Source organism: Meles meles, chromosome 1 (assembly GCF_922984935.1).
Source record: "Meles meles chromosome 1, mMelMel3.1 paternal haplotype, whole genome shotgun sequence".
In the NCBI taxonomy this organism is placed as follows: Eukaryota; Metazoa; Chordata; class Mammalia; order Carnivora; family Mustelidae; genus Meles; species Meles meles.
The window spans coordinates 191,454,953-191,480,862 of NC_060066.1; the positions used below are offsets into that span (position 1 = coordinate 191,454,953).

The 25,910-nt window shown below is 46.3% G+C and overlaps 1 protein-coding gene across 1 annotated transcript in view; it reads left to right on the top strand.

The window, feature by feature from the left end:
• LOC123926444 (CUB and sushi domain-containing protein 2-like) overlaps positions 1-25,910 on the top strand; it is a 596,474-nt gene that overhangs the window by 415,303 nt on the left and 155,261 nt on the right. Inside the window, exons 21-25 of the mRNA XM_045980312.1 lie at positions 1,372-1,560; positions 6,225-6,394; positions 16,238-16,394; positions 18,122-18,313; positions 23,273-23,399. Of these exons, the coding sequence (XP_045836268.1) occupies positions 1,372-1,560; positions 6,225-6,394; positions 16,238-16,394; positions 18,122-18,313; positions 23,273-23,399 (835 nt within the window). The remainder of the gene's footprint in view (positions 1-1,371; positions 1,561-6,224; positions 6,395-16,237; positions 16,395-18,121; positions 18,314-23,272; positions 23,400-25,910) is intronic.

The window sequence follows — 25,910 nt, forward strand, 5'->3', positions numbered from 1 at the left end:
TGCTGCCAGCCTCTGGTCTTCCCAGCAGATGGACATTGATCCACTTCCCAGTCCCTGGGAGAATGACCTCACTTTTGGTGCAGCCAAAGATTGTTGGGTTAGACACAAGGAGGACCTCCCTGTGATGGGCTGGGAAGCAGGTGTTTGGGGGAATCTTCTTCCCTGAAGGTGTTTAAGATCCACTCTGAAAATCACCAGTATAACTGGTTGGACTAGGATGTCCTCTCCTGCCCTGGGAATACGTGATTCTTCTGCTGATTTCACTTGCAGTGTTTCATGACCCCAGCAATTAAAAAAGAAGAGGAAGAAGAAGAAAGGGATTTAAAATGAACATATTAGAATCTTATTTGGGGACTTCTTCACCAATGCATATTTAGTAGTAATAGATATTTATCTCTGTGTTTAGGAATCCTATGCAGAAAGCTCTTTAATTTGGCATTCGGGAAGAAAAGCAGACCCTTCACTGCTCTGGTCCCAAGTATCCCACCACTCTTGTCCCACTGCTTCCCAGAGTGCCTCTTCTCATCCCACGGGGTCTCCCAGGATGGACAAGAGCTATCTGGCCTCTAGGAACTGGGATGTGGCCCAGTTCAACCCCACGCTGTCCCCCCAACAGAAGCCACCTGCCATGGGCCTGGCCAGGTCATGGATATGTGGGACACATCTAGCCACTGTGCCTCACCCCATCTGAGGAAACCTCCTTCTCTTTACTACATAGAGCCCTGGGGCACTGTGCCCCAGAAGGGAGATACCCTTGGGGACAATGGAAATTGTCACTTCTGTGCCCTCACTAGAGGTACTGGGCTGATCCCTGGGTGATAAATGCCATTCCGTCCATCATGCTTGCCATCTGCCTCCAGCACCAGCATTGCTGAGACAGAGTTTGAGTGAAGCATTCGGATTCTTTCTCCCAATGTAAGTTGCCCTCGGCTGGGTCATACATTCTGACCCTCTAGAACAAGCTGATTGAATTTATCTGGGTCAATGCCTAGGGAGAGAGAGGCAGGAAAGTCTTTGAGCCCTGATGCTTGGGGTTAATATGGGGAAGAAGGGTCAGAGGAGGGAAAGGTCAAGTCATGGGGACCCTCATAAATACTTCCAGGAAGGATGCTTCCAGAAACTCAGTATCCTCTCTTTGCTTGCTGTGGGGAGCCGTCCCCACTACCTGAAGCATGGTGTTACTCACCTCACTGTGTGTCTCTCTGCCTCTGTTCTTAGGATCGTTCTTCTTTTCTCTTTACCTTTTGTGGGCCAGTGTGTATGTATTCTGACCTCTGTCTGTCATTATCTCTGGCCCTTTTCTCCCTCATGTTTGTGTCTGTATGTTTCCTTATTCTGTCTCTGACCCCAGCGCTCCTGCTCCTTTTCCAGAATATGACTTGGAGCCTTGTGAGGAGCCTGAGGTCCCAGCCTACAGCATCCGGAAGGGCTTGCAGTTCGGCGTAGGCGACACCTTGATCTTCTCCTGCTTCCCCGGGTACCGTCTGGAGGGCACGGCCCGCATCACGTGCCTGGGGGGCAGACGGCGCTTGTGGAGTTCGCCTCTGCCAAGGTGTGTTGGTAGGTGGTCACGTGCTTTCATTTTGCTTCACTAATGGGGTGGGCCAAATGTTAGTCAATTACTGTGAGGTAGTGAAACACACACGGGCCCAGAGGCCAACAGGCTTGGGTTTGGGGACTGCCTTAGCACATACTTGCCTGCAGTGGGGCCTCGGATGGGAGGCCTAACCTCCTTGCCAGGCTCTGAAGAAGACTCTTCCGAGCTCCGGGCCCCTCGGGTGGGGGGAGGTAGAGTGATATCCAGGGAGCGGGGACAGTTGCTGGTCCTCATTTGTAAGGCTGATGGCTCTGCTCGCTAAGGACTCCACACAGGGCTGGATGGAACACAGCCTGGGTGAATGCTCGCTGTTAGCATTACAGTGAAATCTTGCATAAAACCCTAATATGCCAGAGAGCTAGAAGCCACAGTGTGCTGACTGCAACAGGGGCTGTGAGGTCAGCCCAGCTGGAGACCTCTCTGTGGAGCCCGTGAGGAAGGACAGTCATAAACAGGCTGGCAAGATGGACAGGGCTGGGGCTGCGCAGTCACCAGGGTCAGGTCTCCGCTCAGTCACTTACCAGCTGTTAGATCTTGGGCAGGCCACCAAACCCCCTTCACCCCAGCTTCCTGGCTTATAAAACAGAGACAACAATAGGCATTTCACAGGCTTCATTCCAGAGCAGATGACATAATTTGCATAAGCCAGTGGGGGGCCGTATAATTATCACCATTTTCCCAATAACCTTTTTATTGTTATTTATCAATAACCAATAACCTTTTACAGTCCCAGAGGGAAAACATTAAAACAAATAGATGCAGAATTCCACTTTGGCCAGTTAAGTGATCCCAAAGTTTATCCTTTCTCCCATAACCAACCCCTGAGCCTCGACCCATACTGACTGAGACACACATACAGACCTACACGTTCCCCCACATTCAGTGTCTGTCTGGCCACCAGCAGCTCTTTCCTTCTCCAGGAAAACATCCTCAGCTAAGTAGGTCTGGGGGAAATTTTTCTTGAATGGGATTATCCGGGACCACAGATGCACACACTCCTTAAGCTCTTGCCTCATTGATCTCATTACATAAACTCATTCTTTAACTTATTATTCCAATTACTGTGTGTTCATGACACCTCACAACATTTTCATTAGTACATTTGTCTTCTGTTTCGTGTGTTATTAATAATGTAATGCACAGCAATTATAATCACCTCTAATTACCACCAGCCCTGCAACAGAGCCTCGGGCTGGAGGTTTCATGGGAATGCCCACCCTGGGGATGCTCCCAGTTGCCACGGGCACTGTGGGTGTAAATTGGATGACTTAGCCCACACAGTGTTACCAGGAAACATTCCCGGCCGCGAAGGAGATGAACAGCCCTGGGCTCTAATTCATGGTGTGATGGGTTGACACAGCCCTTGACCTCAGGGGCCCCTGGACTCGATGTGGAAGAGACAGCCCTGACTCCAAGGGCCCCAGTCTGCAGCAGGAGACATGGCCCTGTCCTTGGGAGTCCCGGTATGATAGAGGAAAATGAACCCTCTGCCTCCAGAGTCCCAGACTGATAGATAAGACACGGCCCCTGCCCTTAATGAGACCTCTTCTGATGAGGACGACAGAAGTCACAGATGCCTCAGTCAGTGGCAGGACTTTCCTGTGCATATGACTGTTTCTCTGGAACATTTATTTGTTTCCACTGATGCTTGTGTTTAGCTTTTCAGTGCATCTGCCCACCTCCCCTGTTCCTTTGGAAACTCTCCCAGAAGTGTCATGTCCCTCTACCTTCCTGTACCTTCCCTGGTGCCCGAGGCAAAGGCCCTGGCAGGGAGTCCGGCTCTGGTGATCGGCCAAGGACTGGCCCCATCTGAAGCTATCAGCTCTGTGTCTCTCCTCATCAAGGTGTTGGGCTGTGGGGGAGAGGAGACGGGCATGTTGGGGCAGCCAGAGCCACAGAGCTATCGTGCAGGAAGCCAAGGCCAGGGAAGGTGTCCAATAACAGGCCAAAGCCCATGTTTAAGGGAAGCCAAATTTAGGAACTAGGCAGAGGGCAAGAGGCATTAGGACTAGTGAGGATGCCGTGAACACACTTCCTAAGAAGCTTCTCAGGCTTTCTGCCTGCCCCAGAACACAGGCACTTAGGGCTCCGAATCAGGTAAGCCTTTTAGTTTCACCTGGGATCAGTGGGTAAAGAGAGGAGGAATCACACTTGTTGGGAGCCTACTGTATGCTAACCACTCCCCACATGCTCACTTGTTTAATCACAAAATCTCATGCATTTATTCTCTGTAGTCTTACACAGATGCTTTTATTGCCCAGATGAAGAAGATGAAGAGACCGAGGTTCAGAGTGTTGATATAACTCAGCTGTCTGGCTCCAAAGTCCATGCTTATCCCACGGCTCCCCATGCCTCTCCCTAGTTGGAGGGAATAGTGTGTGACTCCAGAAATAAAGGAGAACTGCTTCAGGGTGCTGCCCACATGACAAGACTGAGTAATACCGGGGCACAGCCCTCAGCACCCGCTCCCCAAATCCTCGCCCTCATCTCCAGGCCCCAAGAAAATGTCCGCAGGGTGCCTGACCACAGCTATCCCTTTAGTCGTACGCTGTAGCTCACTACATTCATTATGTGCATTTGGACACTTTGCAGACAGGCTCTAAGACAAATGACCAGTCGCCTCTAGGAAAATATCATGGGTGGCTTAAACACCAGATACCTCTTTCTCGTGGTTCTAGAGCCCAAGCAGCTAAGATCAAGGTACCAGCAGATTCAGTGTCTAGTCGAGTTCCTCTTCCAGCCTGCAGACAGCAGCTGTCCTTACAAGGCATAGAGAAGGCTCTGGTCATTTCCTCAGCTTATGTGGTCACTAACCCCAATCACCTGCCAAGGGTCCACGTTGGGATACCATCACACTGAAGATTAGGGCTTCAGTGTATGGATTTGGCCTCAGGCCACAAACATTCAGTGCATGGGAATGGCTTATATAAACTCCTAGGAAAGTGAAGCTGTCCTGAACTGGCCAGAGCCCAGAGAGTAGGGCCCACTGAAAAAGTAAGGACTTTTTGTGGGACACAGACACTGTCTTCAGAGGTCTAAGGAGCAGCCTTGGGGACAAGAGGACACACACACAGGTATAACCGAGACCACAAGAGGCTCAGCTCTGAATGTCCCTGTGTCACAAGCTCCATCTATACTGCCTTGGTCTAGTATACATCAGGCTTAGGACATTTAAGGTTAACTGTATGGCCCATTGGTTGACCTTAGGGACAACCTTCTACCAATGACTGTGCCCAGAATAGGGACACCAAGGGATGGTTTGAAGAAAGCAGACTTGCTACCATCAACCTCAGAGATTCAAGATGTGCTCCCAATTCCCCATATGTCCAGACAAGTAATGTGCCTGCCATCTGGACTTGTATTTTCATCCTTCTGGAACCTAATTATTTTTAGGACTGTACATCTTCTGAGGTCTGTGTCCTCCATATTCATTCATTCGCTCATTTCGCAAATATTTATTTTACAGACAATCTGGGCTAAGCCTTGGAAGTTTAGATTCATTAAGCATGACCCTAGTCCTCAAGTAACTCACATTTCGAGTGGGGGCTTTAGGCAAGTAACAAGCGGTCAGGGTGCAATACAACAGACACTCTGATCCAAGGAAGTGTCGGGGGGGGGGGGGCTTTACAACTATTAAAGACCCCAGAGAGACAGCTGAGGGGCTCTGCAACCATGCCCTGCCACTGAGCTCCCTCCCCTTTCACCTTCTTATGCCCGCCCCACCCAGGCACTGAATGGGGGCCGGAGAGACAGAACTAGGACCCAGACCCAAAGGATCAACAGGAAGAGACAGAAATGTTTACAAATGGTGAAATAAAATGTGATGACTGCTGTAAACAAAACTACGGGAACAATGGGGAAAGAAGGACTAATTCTGGAGGAGGAGAAAAAGATGTCGAAAGGAGGCTGTGAATTCATTAGCTGTTGAATGAAACAGGGTTTCAGTGTGTCTATGCTAAAACTTTCTCCAAAGCCTCAGTGGCCTTAAAGTCCAGGATCAGGAGGGTTGAATTCTCAGCCCCCTCCTCTTGGTAAATGGAGAGACTTGATCTGAACTTCTAAGTACCAGATTCTTGACTTTTAAAACAGGGATGATAATTATGCCTATCTTATAGGATTGGTCCTTGTGACTAATAACTGAAGTTTGAAAGATGCTAGCAATAATTATTCAACATTGACCCCTTCTGAGTTTCTAGCCTCTGATACTGAAAAGATTCGTCGCTCCTCACTTGACCACCCTCAACTGCCCCTGACATCCTCCTCAGTCATTCTGTTGCTATGATACTAGATGAATAGGTATGGAGAAGGGCTGCCTCATGCCACTAAGAAAGTACAGGATGCCTGGTGGGTTCATTTCTATTTCTGCAGAAGAGACACACCCACAGAACAAGAGAGATAAAGAAACAGGGCAAAACTACAGGTGGGCAGATATTTAAAAAAAAAAAAAAAAAAAAAACTTTGATAAGCAGTCCTCCAGACAGGCAGGCAAATGGACAGATAACCAGGCATTTGGGCAGGCAGAAAGGCAAACAATGTGTCATCCTTGTAAGGTCCTCCAGCACTGTGACTTCTTTTCTGGATGTGGCTGATGGGGGTTAATTGGTGATTATTGTGATTCTCTTTCCAGCCGAGTGTGGGAATTCAGTCACGGGCACTCAGGGCACATTGCTGTCCCCCAACTTTCCTGTGAACTACAATAACAACCACGAATGCATCTACTCCATCCAGACCCAGCCGGGAAAGGGCATTCAGCTTAAAGCCAGGACATTCGAACTGTCAGAAGGAGATGTCCTCAAGGTAAAACCAATAGATCTCATAGGAGATGTAAGTGACAGTACGCAGCAGTGTGCTGAGCACCTCCTCATTTACTTCTGTGGGACTGACCCACACTTTCATCTTCCCTCCTGAGTTCCAGGATATTGTCCTCATTCATCTGGAAGAAAGTAGGAACCCAAAGGAGAAAGGTCTGTGAGAGTCTAAGAATGTGGCTTTCGAGTTTGCTTTGGAGCTGACTGTTCTCAAATATGTATATGGTAGAGAACAGGCTGACTGCATGATAAATAATCATAAATTCAGCTTGAGGGGCCAGTGGGTCAGGTTTATACATCAAGAACCCTGACCATCAAGCTGGACAGTGAAGAGCTCATAGAATATGCATGTGCATTGGTGTAGATACATGTTTATGGAAATCCTTTTATGTGTATATTTCTGCATATCTGTGAATCTGAGTCTATGTACTAGCTTGGTTTGAGGGACCTGTGTGTGTGCATACGTGTCTTAGTGTATCTTATGTGTGTGTTCACCTGAGGACATTTTTGAGTATATGTTTTGGAAGACTAGTAGTTCATTGTGCCATGGTGACGGCCCATATGTGGCAGCAGGGTTAAAGAAAGTGGATTCAAGTTCCATGTCAGACAAAGAGGTGTTGGGACTTGATTATAGAAAAGGGATTGTTACAACACTGAGCACACATATGATTTGCATGTCCTTGTATGTATGTGATTCGTGTGTATCTCCGGTAATATACGGTGTGTTAAGTATGCGTGTAATCAAAGAGTAGACTCTGGAGAGTTTCTCTAAGAGCTGCCTTATTGAAATGGATTATAAGGAAAATCTCACAGAGGGTGTCCATTTTCATCCTATGCCAAGAAACTTTTTCCAAAGCCTTTTTCAGCTTATCCTAATACAGTTTTATTGCCTGCAGCCCAAGAAGTCTTGACATTAAAACAATCAGAGGTCACTACTCTGAAAAACCCGAAGAGAAAGCATTAAATAATCCCATCCCTTAGGATTCTCTTTAGATATGATGAGTGAACTGTGCTTTTATGCAGAGATGCTATTCTTGACTCACTTTCTGGAGCATGTGTTCTCTGGAGTGTGTGTGTGTGTGTGTGTGTGTGCACGTGCGTGCATGCGTGTGCACTTGGAAAGTGTTTCTCACTTCTACCTGATTATCCTTGGCCCATGAGATGACTGGTTGGGACTAGATACACCTGAAATAGAAGAGAATATGCTAAGTGGTCAAGCGGGGATTGGCGCCCAATTATTGGCTTCTTAAGCTCTACTTTGCAACCTCTTAGCTCCCCATACAGAAAAGCAGTGCATCTCCTTTTAAGCGAGCAATAGACAAGATTTTATAATTTCCAAGTGCCGTGTCTTCAGGTAGCCCCCAGACCTCTCCTCTCTCCATCCATGTGTTCATCGTCCATACTAGAGCCTCAGAGGGTATAGCCAGTCCCAGCAAGGCCAGAGTGACTTCCTTTCTCCGGGGCTGCAGATGGAGTTGATGAAATGCAGAGTCCTTCTTGCATGAAGACTATTGTCAGGCCTACAGAAAAAGGATTTTTGGAGACATCTAAGTTCCAGGTTTTGAAGGGAGTACATAGCCGCTGTTCTGTGTGTCTGGCCTGATGAGACCAGGGGGCTCTTTGGCTGCCAGAGGTCACGCGGAGTAATGGCTGGTGCCTGAGCCTCTTCCCCACGGTGGCCTAGATTCAGAGAAGCAGCTAACACGCAGTCAACAGGTGAACACAAGCAACTGCCCCATCCAGGTGCTGTCTCAGGATTAGGTGAGCAGCTCAAAAGACAGAAGCGAGACTTTATGAGGCATTTGGGATAAGAAAGGAGAGACATAGGCAGTAAAACCCAGGTCAGAGGTCAGGGAGGACTCGTTTAGGAGGCAGGACCCCAGGTAGTCCTGCAGGGTTGTAGAGAGAGGGGGATGTATGCCTGTGTCTTAGGGGGATGTTCCAGACCTTCCTGCCCAGCTTCCCCTACCCCCCCCACCCTTCTAATAGTGGGTTCTGCCTTCTTGTCGAAGAAGGCCCTCTTCTTCCTGTGTCCAGGCCTCTGGGGTGTCCTCCTCAGAAGGCTGTATCTCTGACCTGGCTGAAAGACCACTTGCAGGACCCCAGGACCCCTAGAACTTCTATAGAACAAGGCCTGGGAAGGGGAGGGCAAAGCACCCTGGGAGATGGGATGGTTTCCTGGAACCCCTTCCTCTTCTAAGTCTTCTCCTCAGGGTGGAGAACCTGGATTATGAACAGGTACAGAACTATTTCAGAATGAAGAGAAATCCACAGTTATGGTTTTCCAAATAGGATTCAGAACGGCCCTTTAGCCACATCAGTGGCCATAGCGCTGCTGGGCCAGCGTGTCACTCTGGTCTACCTTGACAGGAATGTGTGCAAGAGCTACCCAGAGCGGTAGTCAGCTCCCAGAATATCTCGCCCTTGCCCAGCTGGAACTCACCCAAAACACTGGTGGATTCCTAATCCTGAGGACTTTCTTGTCTCTCCAGAGAAACCCCAGTGCACACCTGAGCTCCTAACTAAGGAGACCTGTCACCTCCTCCACACCTTATTTATTGCCCAAGATGTAATATTCCATGTATCTGACCAATTCTCCAAACTGTCTGTGTAGCTTGATCTTCTGACCCACTAGATGACTCTGCTCGCATTTGTGACCCCGATCTGTTTCTTACCTTTAATAAGTGAAAATTCCGTAAACCATACCCCTACTCTACTTCAGCTTCTCTCCCAGAACTGATTCCTTTTATTTTGGCTCCTACCAAAATTTTGACCTGTCATCAGCAAGCCAGGAAGGGCCTTTAAATTACAAAGAATGGAAAGATGACTTCCAGCTCAAGATGGCAAATGAAGCATATGGCTACATGAATAATGGTGTCCTCTGCGGGACCCCGCCAGAATGACTAAAAGGACAGAAAAACAGAGGATTGTGACTCAGCACTGAAAATTAGGCAAGGGTACCATTCACATATCACTTAAAGGAATTTTTACCAAATAAAATATCCAAAGAGTCCAGATTGAGAAAGGGCCTCATCAAACTTTGATTCATGTAAGCAAAGTGAAATCCTGACTGTGGATGGAGTGCCAGAAACCAGAGGGGGAAAAACACATCTCCAGCCACCTAGCTCAGAGTGGCAGCAGAGCCTGGAGCCGAGGACAGGCCATGGCACTGTTAGCAGGGACCAGACGTCCACACCATTGGTTCCTCTGCAAGCGTACTAAGTCTGAGAGCCCACACAGAGCCACCATTCCCTCTTGGTGGAATTGGCAAGCCAGATGAAGTAGGGCAATGTCTTGGTTGGTGCCTAACAAGAGTGGTCAGGCGCATTAGAAAAGAGGTACATACTCACTCACACACACACACACACACACACACACACACACACACACACACATGCACTTCAGCACCAGGAACAGGGAAGGCTCTTGCCTTTTCTCTTTGCCTTCCCTCTGCTTCCCTCCAGAGACCACTGGGCATTTCCATTCCCCTCTTTTATGCTCCCTCTGCAATGGTGTGCTAACAAGAAAATTAACTGAAAGTGTGTAAATATTCCGCAGATCAGAACAAGGGAACCTGTCTGAAGAGTGAGAGCTAATGGTCCCTCTGTAAGCAATGAAGAAAAAAGACTTTAAAAAGCAGCTCCTACTTTGTATTCTTAACAGGATTTGGGAGAATCTTAAATATGACACAAAAATAGGCATTAATGAAAACAGAGTGAGCCGAGATGAGGAAGGATTAAATAAAGATGAGAAACATGATCACCCAATTAAAAAATGGGATGGAGGCAATGAACGGAAGAGGGTAAAGCACAGAAAAATGAGATCAGTTTATTATGAGATAACTTTGAGAACTTCTCTCACACCTCATAAGGAAATTAAAACGAGGATTCTTCTATGTTAATAAAATGTACAGTCAATCCACAGTCAAACTTTATGTGCCAAATAACATAGCATGAATAAATTAAATAAAAACTGCTAGAAATGTAAAAAAAAATTTAATAAATTTGCAGTCATGGTGGAAGTTTTCAATATACCTCTGTTAGTCTCTGATGCATCACCTACGTCAAAAATAAATAAGGACTTGGGTAGCATGAATTATATAACAATAAATCTGAGGGAAGTAGGAAAAAGAGCCTTTTTTAAAGCTAAAGTCAAAAATGACTGAAAAAAATACAACCAAAAAACAATAGCAATTGTTAATAAAACAAACTGGTTCCTTGAAAAATGGCTAAAAAACACAAACCTTGTAGGACTGATGAAGGAATAAAGAAGCCACCAACATATAATTTTAGAAATGGAAAAAGGAACATAGTTAAAGAAGAGGTCAAGATTATGAAACAATCAGAAAATATTTAGGAACAACAGTAAGCTAAGATATCTGAATACGTAGGTGAAAAGGACATTCTGACATTAAAAAATACTAACATCAAGAAAAGATAAAAATCTGAATAAAGCAATAGTTACTTAAAAATTCTGACTTCTCCCCCATATCCTGTCTCAAGGACCCAGACATAGACTATTTTACAGGTAAACTAAAAAAATTCAAGGAATAATTAATACTGTGATGATTAAACTGGCTCAGAAAAGAGAAAAATTGACATCTATCTCCTCAATCACTTTATTTAAATGAGGCAAGTAGAAATATTGATAGTGGACTGAATAAGAGCCATAGAAGAACAAACTATCAGACCAGTCACATATGATCATAGATCAAAGCACCCTACATACAGTGTCATATTGAATCTAGTTGTGTATGAAAGCAAAAATGACTGAGCAGGACTGATTCCAGGAATGTGAGGACGTGTCAATCGTAGAAAAGCTCACAGTGTTCCAATAGTAGGCAAACCCTATGAAACACATTTCTGTAGGTCAAAGCTGGTCACATATTGGCAACTTCACGTGACTTAACCTAATATCCTATAAACATTAGAAGTCAAAAATACATCATCCTCCCAGTATACCCCAGAACATCACACGATGAAATTCAGTACTTATTCATGATTTTAAGATATCTCAAAACTACAAAGAGAACTTTATTAATCTTATTTTTTTTAAAAAGTTCCTACCAACACCCATAGCAAACATTATTCTAATGACAGAACTTCCTAAGGATTTCCAGTAAAGTCAGGAGCAAGACCAGAGTTGTGCTCTCACCAGTAGTATTCAACATTGTGCTGCAGATCTAAGCTATCACAATAAGATCAGAGAAAGAATAAAGAAACTATGAAAATTAGAGAGGACTATATAAAATTACCTTTATTTAGAAAATATAGAAGAGTTGATGGATTAACTATCAGAACCAATAAGACAATTCAGCAAAGTGGCTGATGTGTCTGCAACCAACTAAAATATAAAAGATCTCATTCATAATGGAAGAGAAACCTATAAAACACCTAGGAATAAGTCTTTAAAATGTGTATAATCTTTACTGAGAAAAGTATGAAATGTTATTTTGAAGGACTTGAAACTGAAATGCAGGGAGGTTTCATATTCATGGATAAACAAAGGATATGAACAAGAAATTCACATAAGAGGAAAGTGGAATTATGGATAAACACATGAAAAGATGCTTAAGCTCAGTGATAATCAAAGACATACAGATTAAAACAAGATACCATTTTACACCCATCAAATTGGGAAAAATTAGGATGCCTGAAAATACCAAGTGTTGGCAAAGATACAAAGCAATGAAAGCTGTCATACAGCTCTCACTGACGTGAGAGATTAAATTTGTATTACTCTTTGGAGAGCAATCTGGCAATATCTAACAAAGTTAAGGATGCATCTTCCCAGAAACCAGCTTCTCCATTCCAGGCATATGCCCTGGAGTAACTCAAGCATGTGTACAAGCAGACATGTTTCCATGGGAAAGTTGCTTGTTTGTAACTGTGTGGACAAAGCTGTCCCTGTAGTGTAGTTACTTTGAAGCCAGCCATCTTGCTGAACTGTCATATCAGATGTAATGGTCATGTGCATCAAAATATCAAGTTGTACACCTTAATTATATACGGTTTTTATTTGTCAATTATACTGCAATGAAGGTGAAGAAAATAAAAACATCTACTAGAGAAAGAAAATAAGGAAGAAGTTTAGTCATTAACGTATATGTATGGATTCTCTTGCATTTCTCAGAGACCAGTCCAACCCCAGTATGTAACAAGGAACTGGAACATCAAAGCATTCTTATAGACAAGCAGTATTCTGTTAGAAAATAAATGTAGACAAAGGCCCATCTGGACCATCAAAGTATTCTTATAGACAAGCTGTATTCTGTTAAAGTAAATACAGAGAAAGGCCCAATTCCAATTGCAAAAATACATATAAAAATACCCAAAAATAAATACAGAATTTTACCAAGAGACTTGCAAAACAACTTGATTAAATGGAGCCAGATGATATTATGTGAGTTAGAAGATTCAGTATCATGTAGATGGACTTTTTCTCTTACTAACCCATACCTATGATGTTAATCAGTCAGAATTATACAAGTTGTTTGGGGTTGTTGTTTTTTTTTAAGATTTTATTTATTTATTTGACAGACAGAGATCACAGTAGGCAGAGAGGCAGGCAGAGAGAGAGGAGGAAGCAGGCTCCCTGCCAAGCAGAGAGCCCGACATGGGGCTTGATCCCAGGACCCTGGGATCATGACCTGAGCCAAAGGCAGAGGCTTTAACCCACTGAGCCACCCAGGCGCCCCTGTTTGGGGGGTTTTTTTGGAAGCGGGGAGCAAGAGATGTGTGTGTGTGTGTGTGTGTGTGTGTGTGTGTGTTTAAGAAATTTCATCTTGAGTTTGTCTAGAAAAATAAACAAGGGGGAATAAAATTTTTTAAGTTAAAAGGACAAATGAAAGAGGACTTGCCCTACTAAATATTTAAGTATATTATAAAGCTATCGTAACACCTAAAATGGTGTGGGTCATACACAGGAAAAGACAAATAAGTACCAAATAGAAATAGAATAAATAGAATAGAAATAGAATAGACTAGAAAGTTGACAGACAAAACCAAATGTATAACTGCATATGTGATAAAAGTCAATTTAAAATTGGCAGTGGATGGAATGTTTATAGTGTTTGGTTAAATGGCTAGTCAACCAAGGAGAAAAAAAGTAGACTCTTATCTTCTATCATGCCTAAATAAACTCCAGGTGAACTTAAAGACAAAAGTACTCCAGAAGAAAACGTTGGCTTATTTAATTATCATACTTTTATTGAATGTCTCTTATCTGCCTGGGCACACATTCTGGACAATGATGTGTGAATAAGTACAGTGAGGGGTTGGTTTAATTTTATGATGGAAATTCCTGCAGTTATTTAAATGCCGTTGGGGGAAATATTTAATGCTTCAAAAAATATGCACATTATATTAAGTAAAAGAGCAGGTTATCATATAGTATCTATAGTTGGATCTTGTTTTTATATATATATAAAAAAATAAATAAATATATATAAGGAAAAACATGCATAGAACAAAGCCTGGAAAGATAGTCACCAAAATGTTGTGAGTGCTGAAAGTTGTTTTTTTGTTTTGTTTTGTTTTTAATTTTTTTTGTTTAAAATTAGTTTTATGTTTTCAGTGTTCCAAGATTCATTGTTTATGCAACACGCGCAGTACCCCATGCAGTACGTGCCCTCCTTAATACCCACCACCAGGCTCACCCATACCCCTACCCACCCCCCAAAACCCTCAGTTTGTTTCTCAGAGTCCACAGTCTCTCATGCTTCCTCTCCCCCTCCGATTTACCCCAATTTACTTCTCCTTTCCCTCTCCTAATGTCTTCCATGTTATTCCTTACTCTCCATGCTATGAAAGTTGTTTTTATCTTCTATGTATTCTTCTGTTTTATAGCTTTTCTGCAATGAATATTTTACCATAATGACACATTATGAACATTTTTGTCCTTCATGAGTTAGAATGACTAATGCTTGAAAATTAAGGAAATAATCCTGTTCCCATTATACTTTTATTAATTAACAACACTCTCTTAACATCATCATATATCCAATGAATGTTCAAGTTTCTAATTATCTCATAAATGTCCTAATATTTTTTTAGATTTATACTTTATTTGAATCAGGATCCAAATAAGGCCCATGCATTGCATTGGTTGTCTCATACGTTTTTAATCTATAGGTTTTTGCCTCCATCTTTTTTTTCCCTCCATCCCTTGTAATTTATTTGTTGAGGAAGTCAGGTAACTTGCCCAGTGGAATTTTTCATATTCTGGGTTTTGCCGAACATAGTCCCAGAGTATCATTTCATATATCGCTCCGTCTTCTGTAGTTCCTATAAGTTAAAATCGGATCCAGTGACTCGATACAATTCAGGATTGGTTTTTTTTCTTTTTCTTTTTCTTTTTTTTTTTTTTTTTTTTAGCAAATGACTCCATAAATAGTGGTGTACATGATATCTGGTTGTTTCTCTTATGTTTTTCCTATTGTGATGTCAGCAAGTGTTGACAACTAATGACTTGATCAATTAATTCCAATATGTGTTCATGGGTACAAATATTTTTTTAAAGGTGAATAAATTCATTGTAGTCACATACTGCAGGGCAGATTAACTAAAGTCATTTTCAAATTGGCATTTATAGATAAAGATATTACATTTAGAAAAACTTAATTTTTTTTAATTTTATTTTTTTTCAGAGTTCCAAAATCCATTGTTTATGCACCACAAATATTTTTATTTAGCAACTTCGATGTCCCAGTGGGCTAAACTCTTTGAACTGGTGTCATCTCTCTGTCTGTTGGAAGTCCAGAATTCTCTCAAACTCTCAGTGATATTGTACATGGAATCTGGAAACAGACTTGAGGCTCCCAGGGGTCTGAACAAATCTCTATAATATATAGCACTGTTAGCTTGAAGGATGGCTTCTTTTAGAAGGCTTTGCTTCATAAATAGTAGAATGGAAATATTGTTCCAATTTGCTGGCAGCTGGTACCACATCCCGAGCCATACACAAATATTCATCACCCACCCATAGATCCCATCTTTGATATTTACCAGAGCACTAGGGGGGTCCTTCACTCAATCACAACTTCTGTTGTTATTTGTACAATTATCTGGAAAGGAACAGCAACCTCAGAACCTGGGGAGCCAGTTCATTATTCTGATGACTGTTGTCTTTGCTAGTGCTCAGAAGTTCAGGGGACAGATGGGTGTCAGGGAAGCCAGATGCCTCCACAATTCCACCCCTGGCAAGCCCAGCAGGCCCTTGCTGGAGCCCTCATTTTAGGAGGGCAGGGACAGAGGCTGAGCTTGGGGAGAGGGAAGGCACGATGACACACTGGTCATTTTTACTCTGTGCTGCTGGATCATGATGGCCCGTGTCTAGTCGTCAAGATGGGCCACTGCCCCAGTGGGGTAGGGTTAGGCAGAAGGACAGTTGTCTCATCTGGAAGGACAGGACTGTTTAGCAATGCAGAGCTGTCGAATGCTTTCAGTGTGCCTGTCTGCGGAAACAGATGGCTTGGGCCTTCAGGCGGCCCCATCCTGGCCTGCCCAGGCTGCTGAAGAGTAAACTGGTGCCATCTGGGGGTTGGGGGACAGAGCAGAGCTCCAGTGGAAAGGTTAGAACAACAAGCAGTTCCCAGAGACTGGATTCACACTGAGACGGGCTGGGCACAGAAGGGCCCCGAGTAGAGACATAAGGGGCTGATCACTTGCTCCATTGCTAGCTCTCTGTGCCATCTTCCCTGCATCTGAGGCTCATGGCCCCTCCAATGGTCAGCATCGGTGCTAAACTCTGGGAATATAGGCTATGAGATGAGAAACTGTTGTTCAAAATAAGGCCATACTGACATTGGGTCGGGGGTCTCTCGTACATCCAGGTCTATGATGGCAACAACAACTCCGCCCGTTTGCTGGGGGTGTTCAGCCGTTCGGAGATGATGGGGGTGACTCTGAACAGCACATCTAGCAGTCTGTGGCTTGATTTCATCACCGACACCGAGAACACCAGCAAGGGCTTTGAGCTGCAGTTTTCCAGTAAGTCTCTCTTGCATTGGAGTGGACGATGAATTCAGTCCTTCCCTGGTCCCCCAAACAGGGAGGTCAGGCTCCGGGATGTCCCCCCTCATTTAGAAGGTTTGGTTTTCTCGGACTGGCACATGCTGAGCGGACTGTTTCCTCTGAGACCTTGTGCCTGTGCTCTGGGTAAGCGGCCACTTGGCATCTGCTCTAAGGTTTGCATCTATGGTTAACTGAGAGTCATGGCATACCTGTTACTAATACTTCCAAAATACAAACATCGAGGATTTTAACTAAGGCAAGCAAACAAAGCCTTTCCTAATCACAGCATTTATAATACGAGGTTCAGCTACAGCCAGATGTAAAGCATGCAAACACTGATGTGTAATTATGTTCTTTTGCACTACTCCCTCAAGACTTCAGTCTTGATTCTTCCCCTCTTTCGTGCTCTTAGCTTTGACTTTTACTTCCGCGATTTCAAAAACAGAAAGCACCAGGTTTGTACATGGCCCTGGGGTATTTGGGATTACATCTCCACACCGCGGCTTGGAGGCCCTTGTGTTCGTTGATTTGAGCTCCTATACTCGCCCAGGAGATGCCAAAAAATGTGCTTTTCTAGGTTATTTTAAAATCCAGTGAGTATCCATCAGCTGATAAATGGATAAACAAAATGCGATGTATCCATCCATACAATGGAATGTTATTCAGCTGTCAAAAAGAAAGAAAGCACTAATCCACCCAACACCGTGGATGAACCTTGAAAACACTACTAAGTGAAGGGTGCCAGTCACAAAGGCCACACGTTCTATGATTTATTTATATGAACTGTCCGGACTAGGCAAGTCTATAGAGAAAGAAAGGAAATTGGTGGTTACCAAGCGCAAGGGGGGTAATATGTATAGGGTTTTTCTAGAAGTGATGAAAAGACCCTGAGGTTGATTGTGATGATAGTTGCCCACCTTTACAAATATACTAAAAGACACTGCATCAAGCACTTCAGATGGGTGGGTGTTCACTATGTGAATTATATCTCAATAAAGCTGTCAGAAAACCAGTGAATCTACCCACAATTCTTCTTGCCTGGGCCCCAGACCATCTGGCCCAAGGGTCTGTGCCTGGGGGAAGAAGATTGAATAAAGTTGAATGCGAATTCCATCTCCATCGTATGGGAATGTATGACTTTGGAACGATTCACTGAACCAGGCCAGTGTCCTCACTCATTACCCCTCCCAATAAGACCCCTGTGGATAAGGAACGTGAAGCACCATGTAGCAAGGCTCTGTAGACATCCTGCATAAGCCTTCCCCACCCCTTCTCAATAGACTTTATTTAAACAGGACATAATTTGAACTTTGAAACATGCATTTGTAGCGATGTTTCCCTATTACATGATCCCATCAGAATGTCCCAGCAAGCCAAACGAAAAGAGCAGCCCTGCTAACAAAATGCTCTGGGGGTCAAACAAAGGAAATAGAAAACCCGGACCCTATGTCTGGAAACTATTAAAAGCTGCCCTGGGAGAAAGAGCTGAAGCCATTTCCACGTAGCAGCCGGGAGCGAATCCTGCATGCAGCTCCTCTCCTGAGCACAGCCATGTGGGCCCCCTGAGTGGTGAGGCCGGCGGAAGTGAGGGGCATGTGCCTGGTGGCTTCCACGAGGACACGGGCCTCACACTGAGGGTGGAAAGGGCGTATAGCTTCTGCCATGGCAGGTCTTGCTTACTCTCTCTCTCCTCTCTTCGGTAGGTTTTGAACTCATCAAGTGTGAGGATCCAGGAACCCCCCAGTTTGGCTACAAGGTTCACGACGGAGGCCATTTTGCCGGAAGCTCTGTGTCCTTCAGCTGTGACCCAGGATACAGCCTGCGGGGCAGTGAGGAACTGCTGTGTCTGAGTGGGGAGCGTAGGACCTGGGACCGGCCTCTCCCCACCTGTGTCGGTAGGAGGCCTCTTGCTCTTCGAGTGACCACTTGGGCACCCCCGAGTCCCAGGTTCCCAGCTCTGGTCTCGTGAAGGCTCTCCCTTTGGACCCTGCATACCAGGGCCTTGGAGCTGCCTAATTGGACTGAGCGCTGCTGTTCATAGGAGCCAACCCTCGCCCTGCCCCCCTTCTCCATTCCGTCACTTTCATACCTCATTCCCCCAGTGCGGCAGCACACTCAGGCAGGGGGCTTGCCAGTGTCACACGTTGAGCCAAGTGGGACCACAGCCAAGTTGTGCCTTCAGAACTGTAATGCTGGCGACCGAGGAAAAGGAGGAGTGTGAAGTAGGAAGAGGTGGAGCACTGGCCTGGGTTCCAGGGGTTCCTGCAATACGAGACTCAAGCAAGCCTCCCACTCACTCTGGGCCAGTTTCCCCATAGGCAAAATGGGGCTTATGCTCCCTTTTCTGGGGGAAGTCGGAAGAAAGAGTAAGATAATGAGCTAGCATCTATCTCATTCTTGAAAAAGAATGTAATAATGAATGAGCACCTTCTTAAGCCTGTGCTGCTTGCAGAATGTCAGCAGGGGCTCTCTCTAAGCTCTAAGCTTTCTCCATGGGTCCTAGGATGAGAGAAACCTGGTCCAAGGCAGGAGTATGAAGTAGGCAGAACCTGTCATTCCGTTGGTCTCTTCCTCTCTCACCACCCACCTCACTGCCCCTCCCCACCTCACTGTTATCCTCCCTGCAGATCAAGATTCCCATCACACTGCTTTGTCCCGCTTCCCCATCCCTGGACCCCAGACCTTACCCTGTGTCCCCTTCCCCTGGTGCCACAACTTCAACATGTCTATTGTACAGCACTGGCTAATCTTATAAGAATAAAACGTCCACTGGGAAAACATTTAAGTTCCTACCAAGCGCCACAGAATTGGTGCCGTTGTATGTTTGGGTATGTATAGAAGCAGAGAAATTTAAAAAAGGAGAATAAAGCATTTTCCCCTGCTTTGGGGGAGCCTATAGCCTAGCAAGGCAATAGACACATAAACAGATAATTATAATACAAGATAAGCACTATGCAAAGAGTCATGGGCAAAGTGTTGGGAAAATACAGGGAAGTTTCGCACAGACTTGAAAGGATGGCTAAGAATTCACCAGCAGGAAGTGGATGGGGGCTGGGCTTCTAGCTTGAGCCTGCATGAGAGCTGGAGAGGTGAACCTGCATGGTGGGTGTTGGTAATGGTCAATATTCTTTTCCCCTAGACAGCTCCATTTAACAGGATGTTCAACCCTGTTACACAGCAGAGGGCCTGAAGGAGAGGATTTTAAGCCTGACAGTAGACAGACCAGCATGGCGACCTCTAAGTAGCCTAGAGAGTCTTCCCCTCCCTCTGTGCTTAAGATCGCCCCAGCTGGCAGGCACGCTCCATCCCTTTCTCCCTGCATCCCTGTTTTTAATCCCCTGCCTTCATTCATGTGCCAGGCCCGATGCTGGGCACCAGGAACCTTGACGAGGGCAGATCCCAGGCCGGCGAGGGGGATAGGTGCATAAGCAGACGACAGCACAATACCACAGGCAAAGCCAGAGCAAGTGAAATAGGAAGGAGAGGATGCACGGTACAAGACAGTGGCATGCTTTAGCGGAAGGATGCACTGGAAGGCTCTTTTGAGTATCAGCTGTGCCAGTTGGGCTGAATTTAGCAGATCCATTCAAGTGGTGCTAGTAAGGGTACTTATTTTGAACCTCAGAGGTTTCCCCACTGAGACTCCCGCAGGCCCTACATAGAGGAGGGAAGCTGTGTATTTGGGGTGGCGGGTGTATATTTTTACATATGTCGTGTTGTGGTGGACTCTATCACAGTCCAGCAGAAATGACCACTGTGGCTCTTTCTTCATTGATGAATGGACCCTGCAGCCCAAAGGAGGCAGCCAAAGCTCTAAGGATGGAAAGAAGGGCAAAGAGCAGAAAGAGGAGAGCCTTCTGGTCTTATCAGTGCATCTGCAGCTTGCTGGCCTCTGGGCTCCTCCCACCCACGTGCCAGCCCCCAGATGTTGGGACCGTCGGGAAAAGAGCAGTAGTGTCCATACGGAAGAGCCCCCCGCCCCCATGATGCTGCCTCCAAACACTCACCTTGAGGGGAGAAGGAGGGACTTCTCCATCTGGAATAAGGAAGGAAGCTCTGGCCCAGGGCACGGATAATGTTCCTCCACCTCTCCACTACTTGCCTCTTTTGTGGGGCCAGACAGGCTTCCTTTCCCCAGCTCACAGTCCGTCCTCTTGCCCTCACCCACTCCCCAATGTGGTCCACTCAGCCCTGCGTCCTGCAGGCACCTCCTGTCTCAGCAGCACCCTGCGGGGACTTGTAACAAGCGTGAGCCAAGGATCCAGTCTCAGGAGCAGGCTTACTGGCAGAATGCCTCCTTCCTGACCCTGCCATAGTGCCCCTCTGTGGGGTCATGAGGCTCTTGAGATGCTTAAGAAAGGTGAAGGCCCATCTTCTACCTGCGACCATGACTCCATCTTCTTCAGTTTCTTCTAGGATTTTGCTCAATCATTCCGTTTCCTAAAAAACACTGTAGTACATCTCCTGCTCTTCATTTTCACTCGTGCTTCCTTGACGCAGGTCCTTATAGTAGTTTTCCCGGGAAGCAGTAAGTGCCGCTTGTTCTTCTGATCATCCATGTATCTCCCCCTTCTGTAAACACTTACTAAGATGCCTGTAGCATGTGAAGCACTACAGCAGCGCCGGTTGGGCAAATAGGAATAGGACGGGGTCCCCGCTGCCAAGGTGTCTGGAGTCTTGAGAAGGAGATAGACGTGACTGTAACAGGGTACTCGTGTTGTGATTAAAAACTTGCCTGTGTTAAAACGGAGACAAAGGGAGGACACAGGCAACTCCCCCTGGGAGGGGAGGGCCCACAAAATGTCTCCCGGGGAAGATGTTTTCAGGCTGTCAGGCCCTGTGGAGGCATGAAGAGGCCTTGTGTTCCTGCTGATAGCATTCATGAGGCTTGACTGGACCAAAGGGTATCAGAAGGGGGCCCAAGAGGGCAAAGGGAGCCCCTCTGGGAGCTTGGACTTCATTCCAGGAAGGAAGGTTTGAAGCAAGCAATGACTCAGTTTGCATTCTAGAAAGATCCATCTGGTGGCACCACTTGGGGGGGAGAGTGGGCAATTGTGCAACCCCAGAGATGGCCGAGGCCTAGGACAGGGCTCTAGCAATGGAGCCGTAGGGCGCTGATGTGACAGACGCCCCAGAGGTTCAGGGGCTGGGTCTTGGAGGCAGATCCGATGTGGGGAGAAAGAAGGCCAGAAGATCACCAGCTTCTGACCTGGGTGACTAGGTGCTCCAGTGGGGAGTGTAGACCTCTGCACTGGTTCCCTACCTCCAGTTCCACCCCTCGTGCCCATTAGGCTGCTCCCAGAGGGCACTTCCTAACATGTAAAGTTCACTAGCATGTAAGGTGACCAGTTCTTCCCCAACAGAGTACATAGACACTAGCCTCATGCACAGTTCCCTTGGATGTCTGTCACTGGGCCAACTTCACAGCCCTGTCTCCCACCCCGATCTCCTCCCCTGGCCCCTGTCTGCCACGCTGTTGCCAAACGCCAGGACATTTGCCCTTTCTCCTCTCTCCTGCTGTGCCCCCAGCACCACCCCTGCCACCCAGCCAGCCCAATCCACTCCTGTTCCTCCTTCACCACTCCCCCTGCCCCCATGCGAGGGGAAGTAGCCACTTCTCTAAGCTGTCGTCTACCACCAATGTGCCTCTGTTGGGCCCACAGTGGCTGTCTCCTGTCCTAGAACATTAGCTCTCACGAGGAAGGATGCAGCGTCTTGCTGGCCTCCGTATTCGTGGTACCTTGCCCAAGCCCCGTGGCTGAAGGCACAGGTGCAAGTGTCTGCACACGACCAGGGAGGCTTCAAGGAGCTTAGGCCCAGAGTAAGCTGTCAGCCCTCTACCCAGGGTCCTTTTTAGAAGTGGCCTTATTGAGATACAATTCATATCCTTTTAAAGTGTACCATTTAGTGCTTTTTAGTCTATTTGCAACCATCACCACAATCAGATTTTTGAACATCTTCTCTGTCCAAAAGAAGCCCTGCACCCATTAGCAGTCCCTCCCACCTGCCCACCCCCTCCAGGTCCTGGCACCCTCCACTGTACTTTCTGACTCTACAGATTATTCTGTTTTGGACATTTTATACACACCAAATCATAGAATATGTGGCCTTTGGAGCCTGGCTTCTTTAACTTAGCATCGTGTTTTCAAGTCCATTCCTGTTACAGCGGGTAGCAGTCCTTCCTCCTTTTTTATGATCAAATACTCTTCCATCATACAGATTACAGCATACTTGTCTGTCCATCCATCGGCTGATGGACATTTAGGTTGTTTCCATCTTTGGGCTGTTATGCATCAGGCTGCTGTGAGCATTTTTGTGTGAATGTATGCTTTCATTTTCCTAGGTCTGTGCCTGCTGGTGGAATTGCAGGGTCCTACGGTGACGATGTGCCACCTTTTAAGGAACTATGAAACTGTTTCCCAAAGCAACTGCCCTGTGTTGCCTTCCTACCAACAAATGTGTGCAGATCCCAGTTCCCCCACATCCTCGCCGACACTTGCCCTGTCTGGCTTTTTGATCGCAGCCACCCTTGTGGACATGAGGCACATCTCACTGTGGTTTTCGTTTGCATTTCCCTGACGGCTAATGATGTTGAGCAGCTTTTCATGTGCTTGCTGGCCATTTGCATACCCTCTTTGAGGAAATGACTGTTCAGATGCTTTGCCCGTTGTTTAATCGGGCTGTTTATCTTTTCATGATTAAGTTGTAGGGGTTCTTTGTAGATTGTGAATACAAGTTGCATCCAGGGGCCTTTCTATGGAGGGAACTTGGGCATACTGGCAGGAGGAGACACTGAGTCCCTGCTGGCCGTGCAGGCCACCCCATAAAGCTCACTTTTTTGGGATTTCTTTCAGCTGAGTGTGGAGGGACAGTGAAAGGAGAGGTGGAGGGACAGGTGCTGTCACCCGGGTATCCGGCTCCCTACGAACACAATCTCAACTGCATCTGGACCATCGAGGCTGATGCTGGTTGCACCATCGGGTAAGTGTACGGCTGGCAAAGTCCCCGTTGCTCGCCATTCGGGATAGTCATCACCAGCATCATCACTGGGCCCCTCGCTAATGGCTGACCCTGTCCACCTCACCGGGAGGCCCTTGTGATCAGCAGTGGTCGCTGTGACCCCAGGCTCAGACTGGGGCCTGTGAAAAACATGGAGAGGCCAGTCTCAGCCTCACAGGGCTGCTGTCCAAGTTCAGACAACTCTCTGGCCTCAATGGCACAGTCACGGCAGAGTAGTTGAGGGCAGAGCTGGAGGTCATAGGGACTCCAGCAGGAATCCCAGCCCTGCCACCTGCTGTTTGCAGGACTTGGGCACAGCCCTTATTTGCTATTATAGTAGCAGCATCTGGGGGGAAAGACTTAAATGGGACAGCGTGTGCAAGGCACCCAACATCGTACTGGGAACATAGTAAGTATCTAGGAACGCTTCTGTGGTTATTTCTCGTATAATAGTGTCAGCTCAGAGCGGTATGATCCCAGATTATTTCCTCTTCTCAGTCTGAGTTTCCTCATCTGTAAAGTGAGGGCAGAAATGCTGGTGTTTGAGAGTTGCAGAGGGAGTAATTACAAAATCCCAGCAGTGTCTGATACTGCATACATACTCCCTCAAAATATAACTTCCTTCCATACAAGCATCTGACAAGCAGGAATTATTTATGGGAGTTCCAAAAAGTCAGAGAAGAAAGGAACATCACCATTCACCCAGCCCAGAGCCTGGCATGTCTATCCTCTTATCGGTTCTTTACTAATAGTAAGTCCCAGTAACAAATAGACATTGTTCTCAGTCCCATTTAATAGATGAGAATCCCAAGGGAATGCATAGTGTGTCTCAGTTCGCACAGGGAGTCCCACAGAAAGCTGGATGTGAACCAAGTTTATCTGAATCTTCGTGTTATTCACACTGCTGGCAAAGCTGGGCCTTGCTTGAGCTGTGGTTCAGAGGAGCTGTGAGGAAAGGAGTAGGTTGGGGTGGCAGGATGAGCAGAGGTCTAGAAGGAGGATCAAAAGGCAATTGGAGAGGAGACAGAGTCTGGCTGGAGAGGGGGAGGCATGTGAACAAGGAAAGGGAGGTAGAGAGGGTGAAGCACGGTGTGGTCATGGAGGACTGTGAATGCCAGCAGCCAAGAGGGAGCCGTGGTAGTTCTTGAGCAGGGTCATTCCCATCAGGGTCATTTACAGTGGAGAGAGCTCAAGTGAAAAAAAAAAAAAAATGGTCAGGAGTCTACTGCAATGACCCAGGAATGAAATGTGGAGGATTTGCAATAGTGGGGAGCCAAGGCAAGGAGAAGTGTAGCTAGAGAAGATTATGCCCTAGAGAGTTTTCAGTTAAAAGGAATTGACAGAATGGATACATTGTTGGAAGAGACAAAGACATTTGTGTATTTGCTGATGTACACAGGTCCTTAGACTCAGTTCAATTACAGTTAAAGAAATGCATTGAGTGCTTGCTCTGTGCACGTTTTTGAGCTAAGCCCTGTGCAAAATGAGGTCAGCAGCACTCTTAGGGGTTGTGCACTATTAGGGGGACAAGTTAAATATACAAATTCATCCTGCACATTTCTGTTGGAATAAGCTTCTGGAAGCACACCTGACAAGCTCACCTGCTAATTAGAAATCTTCCATGACACCCAAGTTCACAGAAGCTAAATATATCCTGGTTTTCAAGGTCCTCATGACCTCAACCTATCTGCCCAACCTCATTTCCCACCCTTTCTCTCCAGGGGCACTCCAGCAAAGCCAAGCGACTGGTGGCTCCTGTGCATATCCAGGCTCATGGCCTCACTCTGTGTCTCTGTTTCCACTTGCCTTCCCTGCAATACCCTCCTCCCTTCAGAGGCTTATGTCTGAAATTCCACACCCCTCAAAGTCAAGTGCGTGTGTCAGCTCACCCAGGAAGTCTTCTGGTCCCCTCTCTTGGACTCCTAGGAGTCTGTCCCCCTCATCTGAACTCCCTTTGCCCATGACCTGCATTTCCCTTATGACATTGATCACTTTCATCCTCTCTTTGAGCTCCTGCCTTACCTGTCTGGCTAGAGCCATGGTCTCTGCCCGATTCATTTCTGCAAGTCTCCCAGCTCTCAGCACGGTGCCCCTAGCACCTGGCCCCACAAAGTGTCCAGTGATGGATGAATGAATGAATAAATGAAGCAAGCAGGACTTGGGTCCAAAAGGGAGTTATATGACTAGCAGATCCATGATAGTCCCGCAGTAAGTGTTAAATGAGCAATGACGGAATTAGGAGTATAATGACTCTTTCACAGTAATGTGCCTATATGCAAATCAGGAGGCTTTCCTCCTTCTCTACCTTGGAGCATCTCTCACTCACTCATTCGCTGATTCTTGTAACAACCACCTGTCTGTTTATCCCATGGCATTGTCTGGGCGAGGTGCTGGTGTCACATACGTGATCAAGACCCGGACACCCAGACTGGCAAAGGGGTGACATGTGCATATGCACAGGGAGACGGAGGAGTAGGGAGGGGTGCGGAGCAA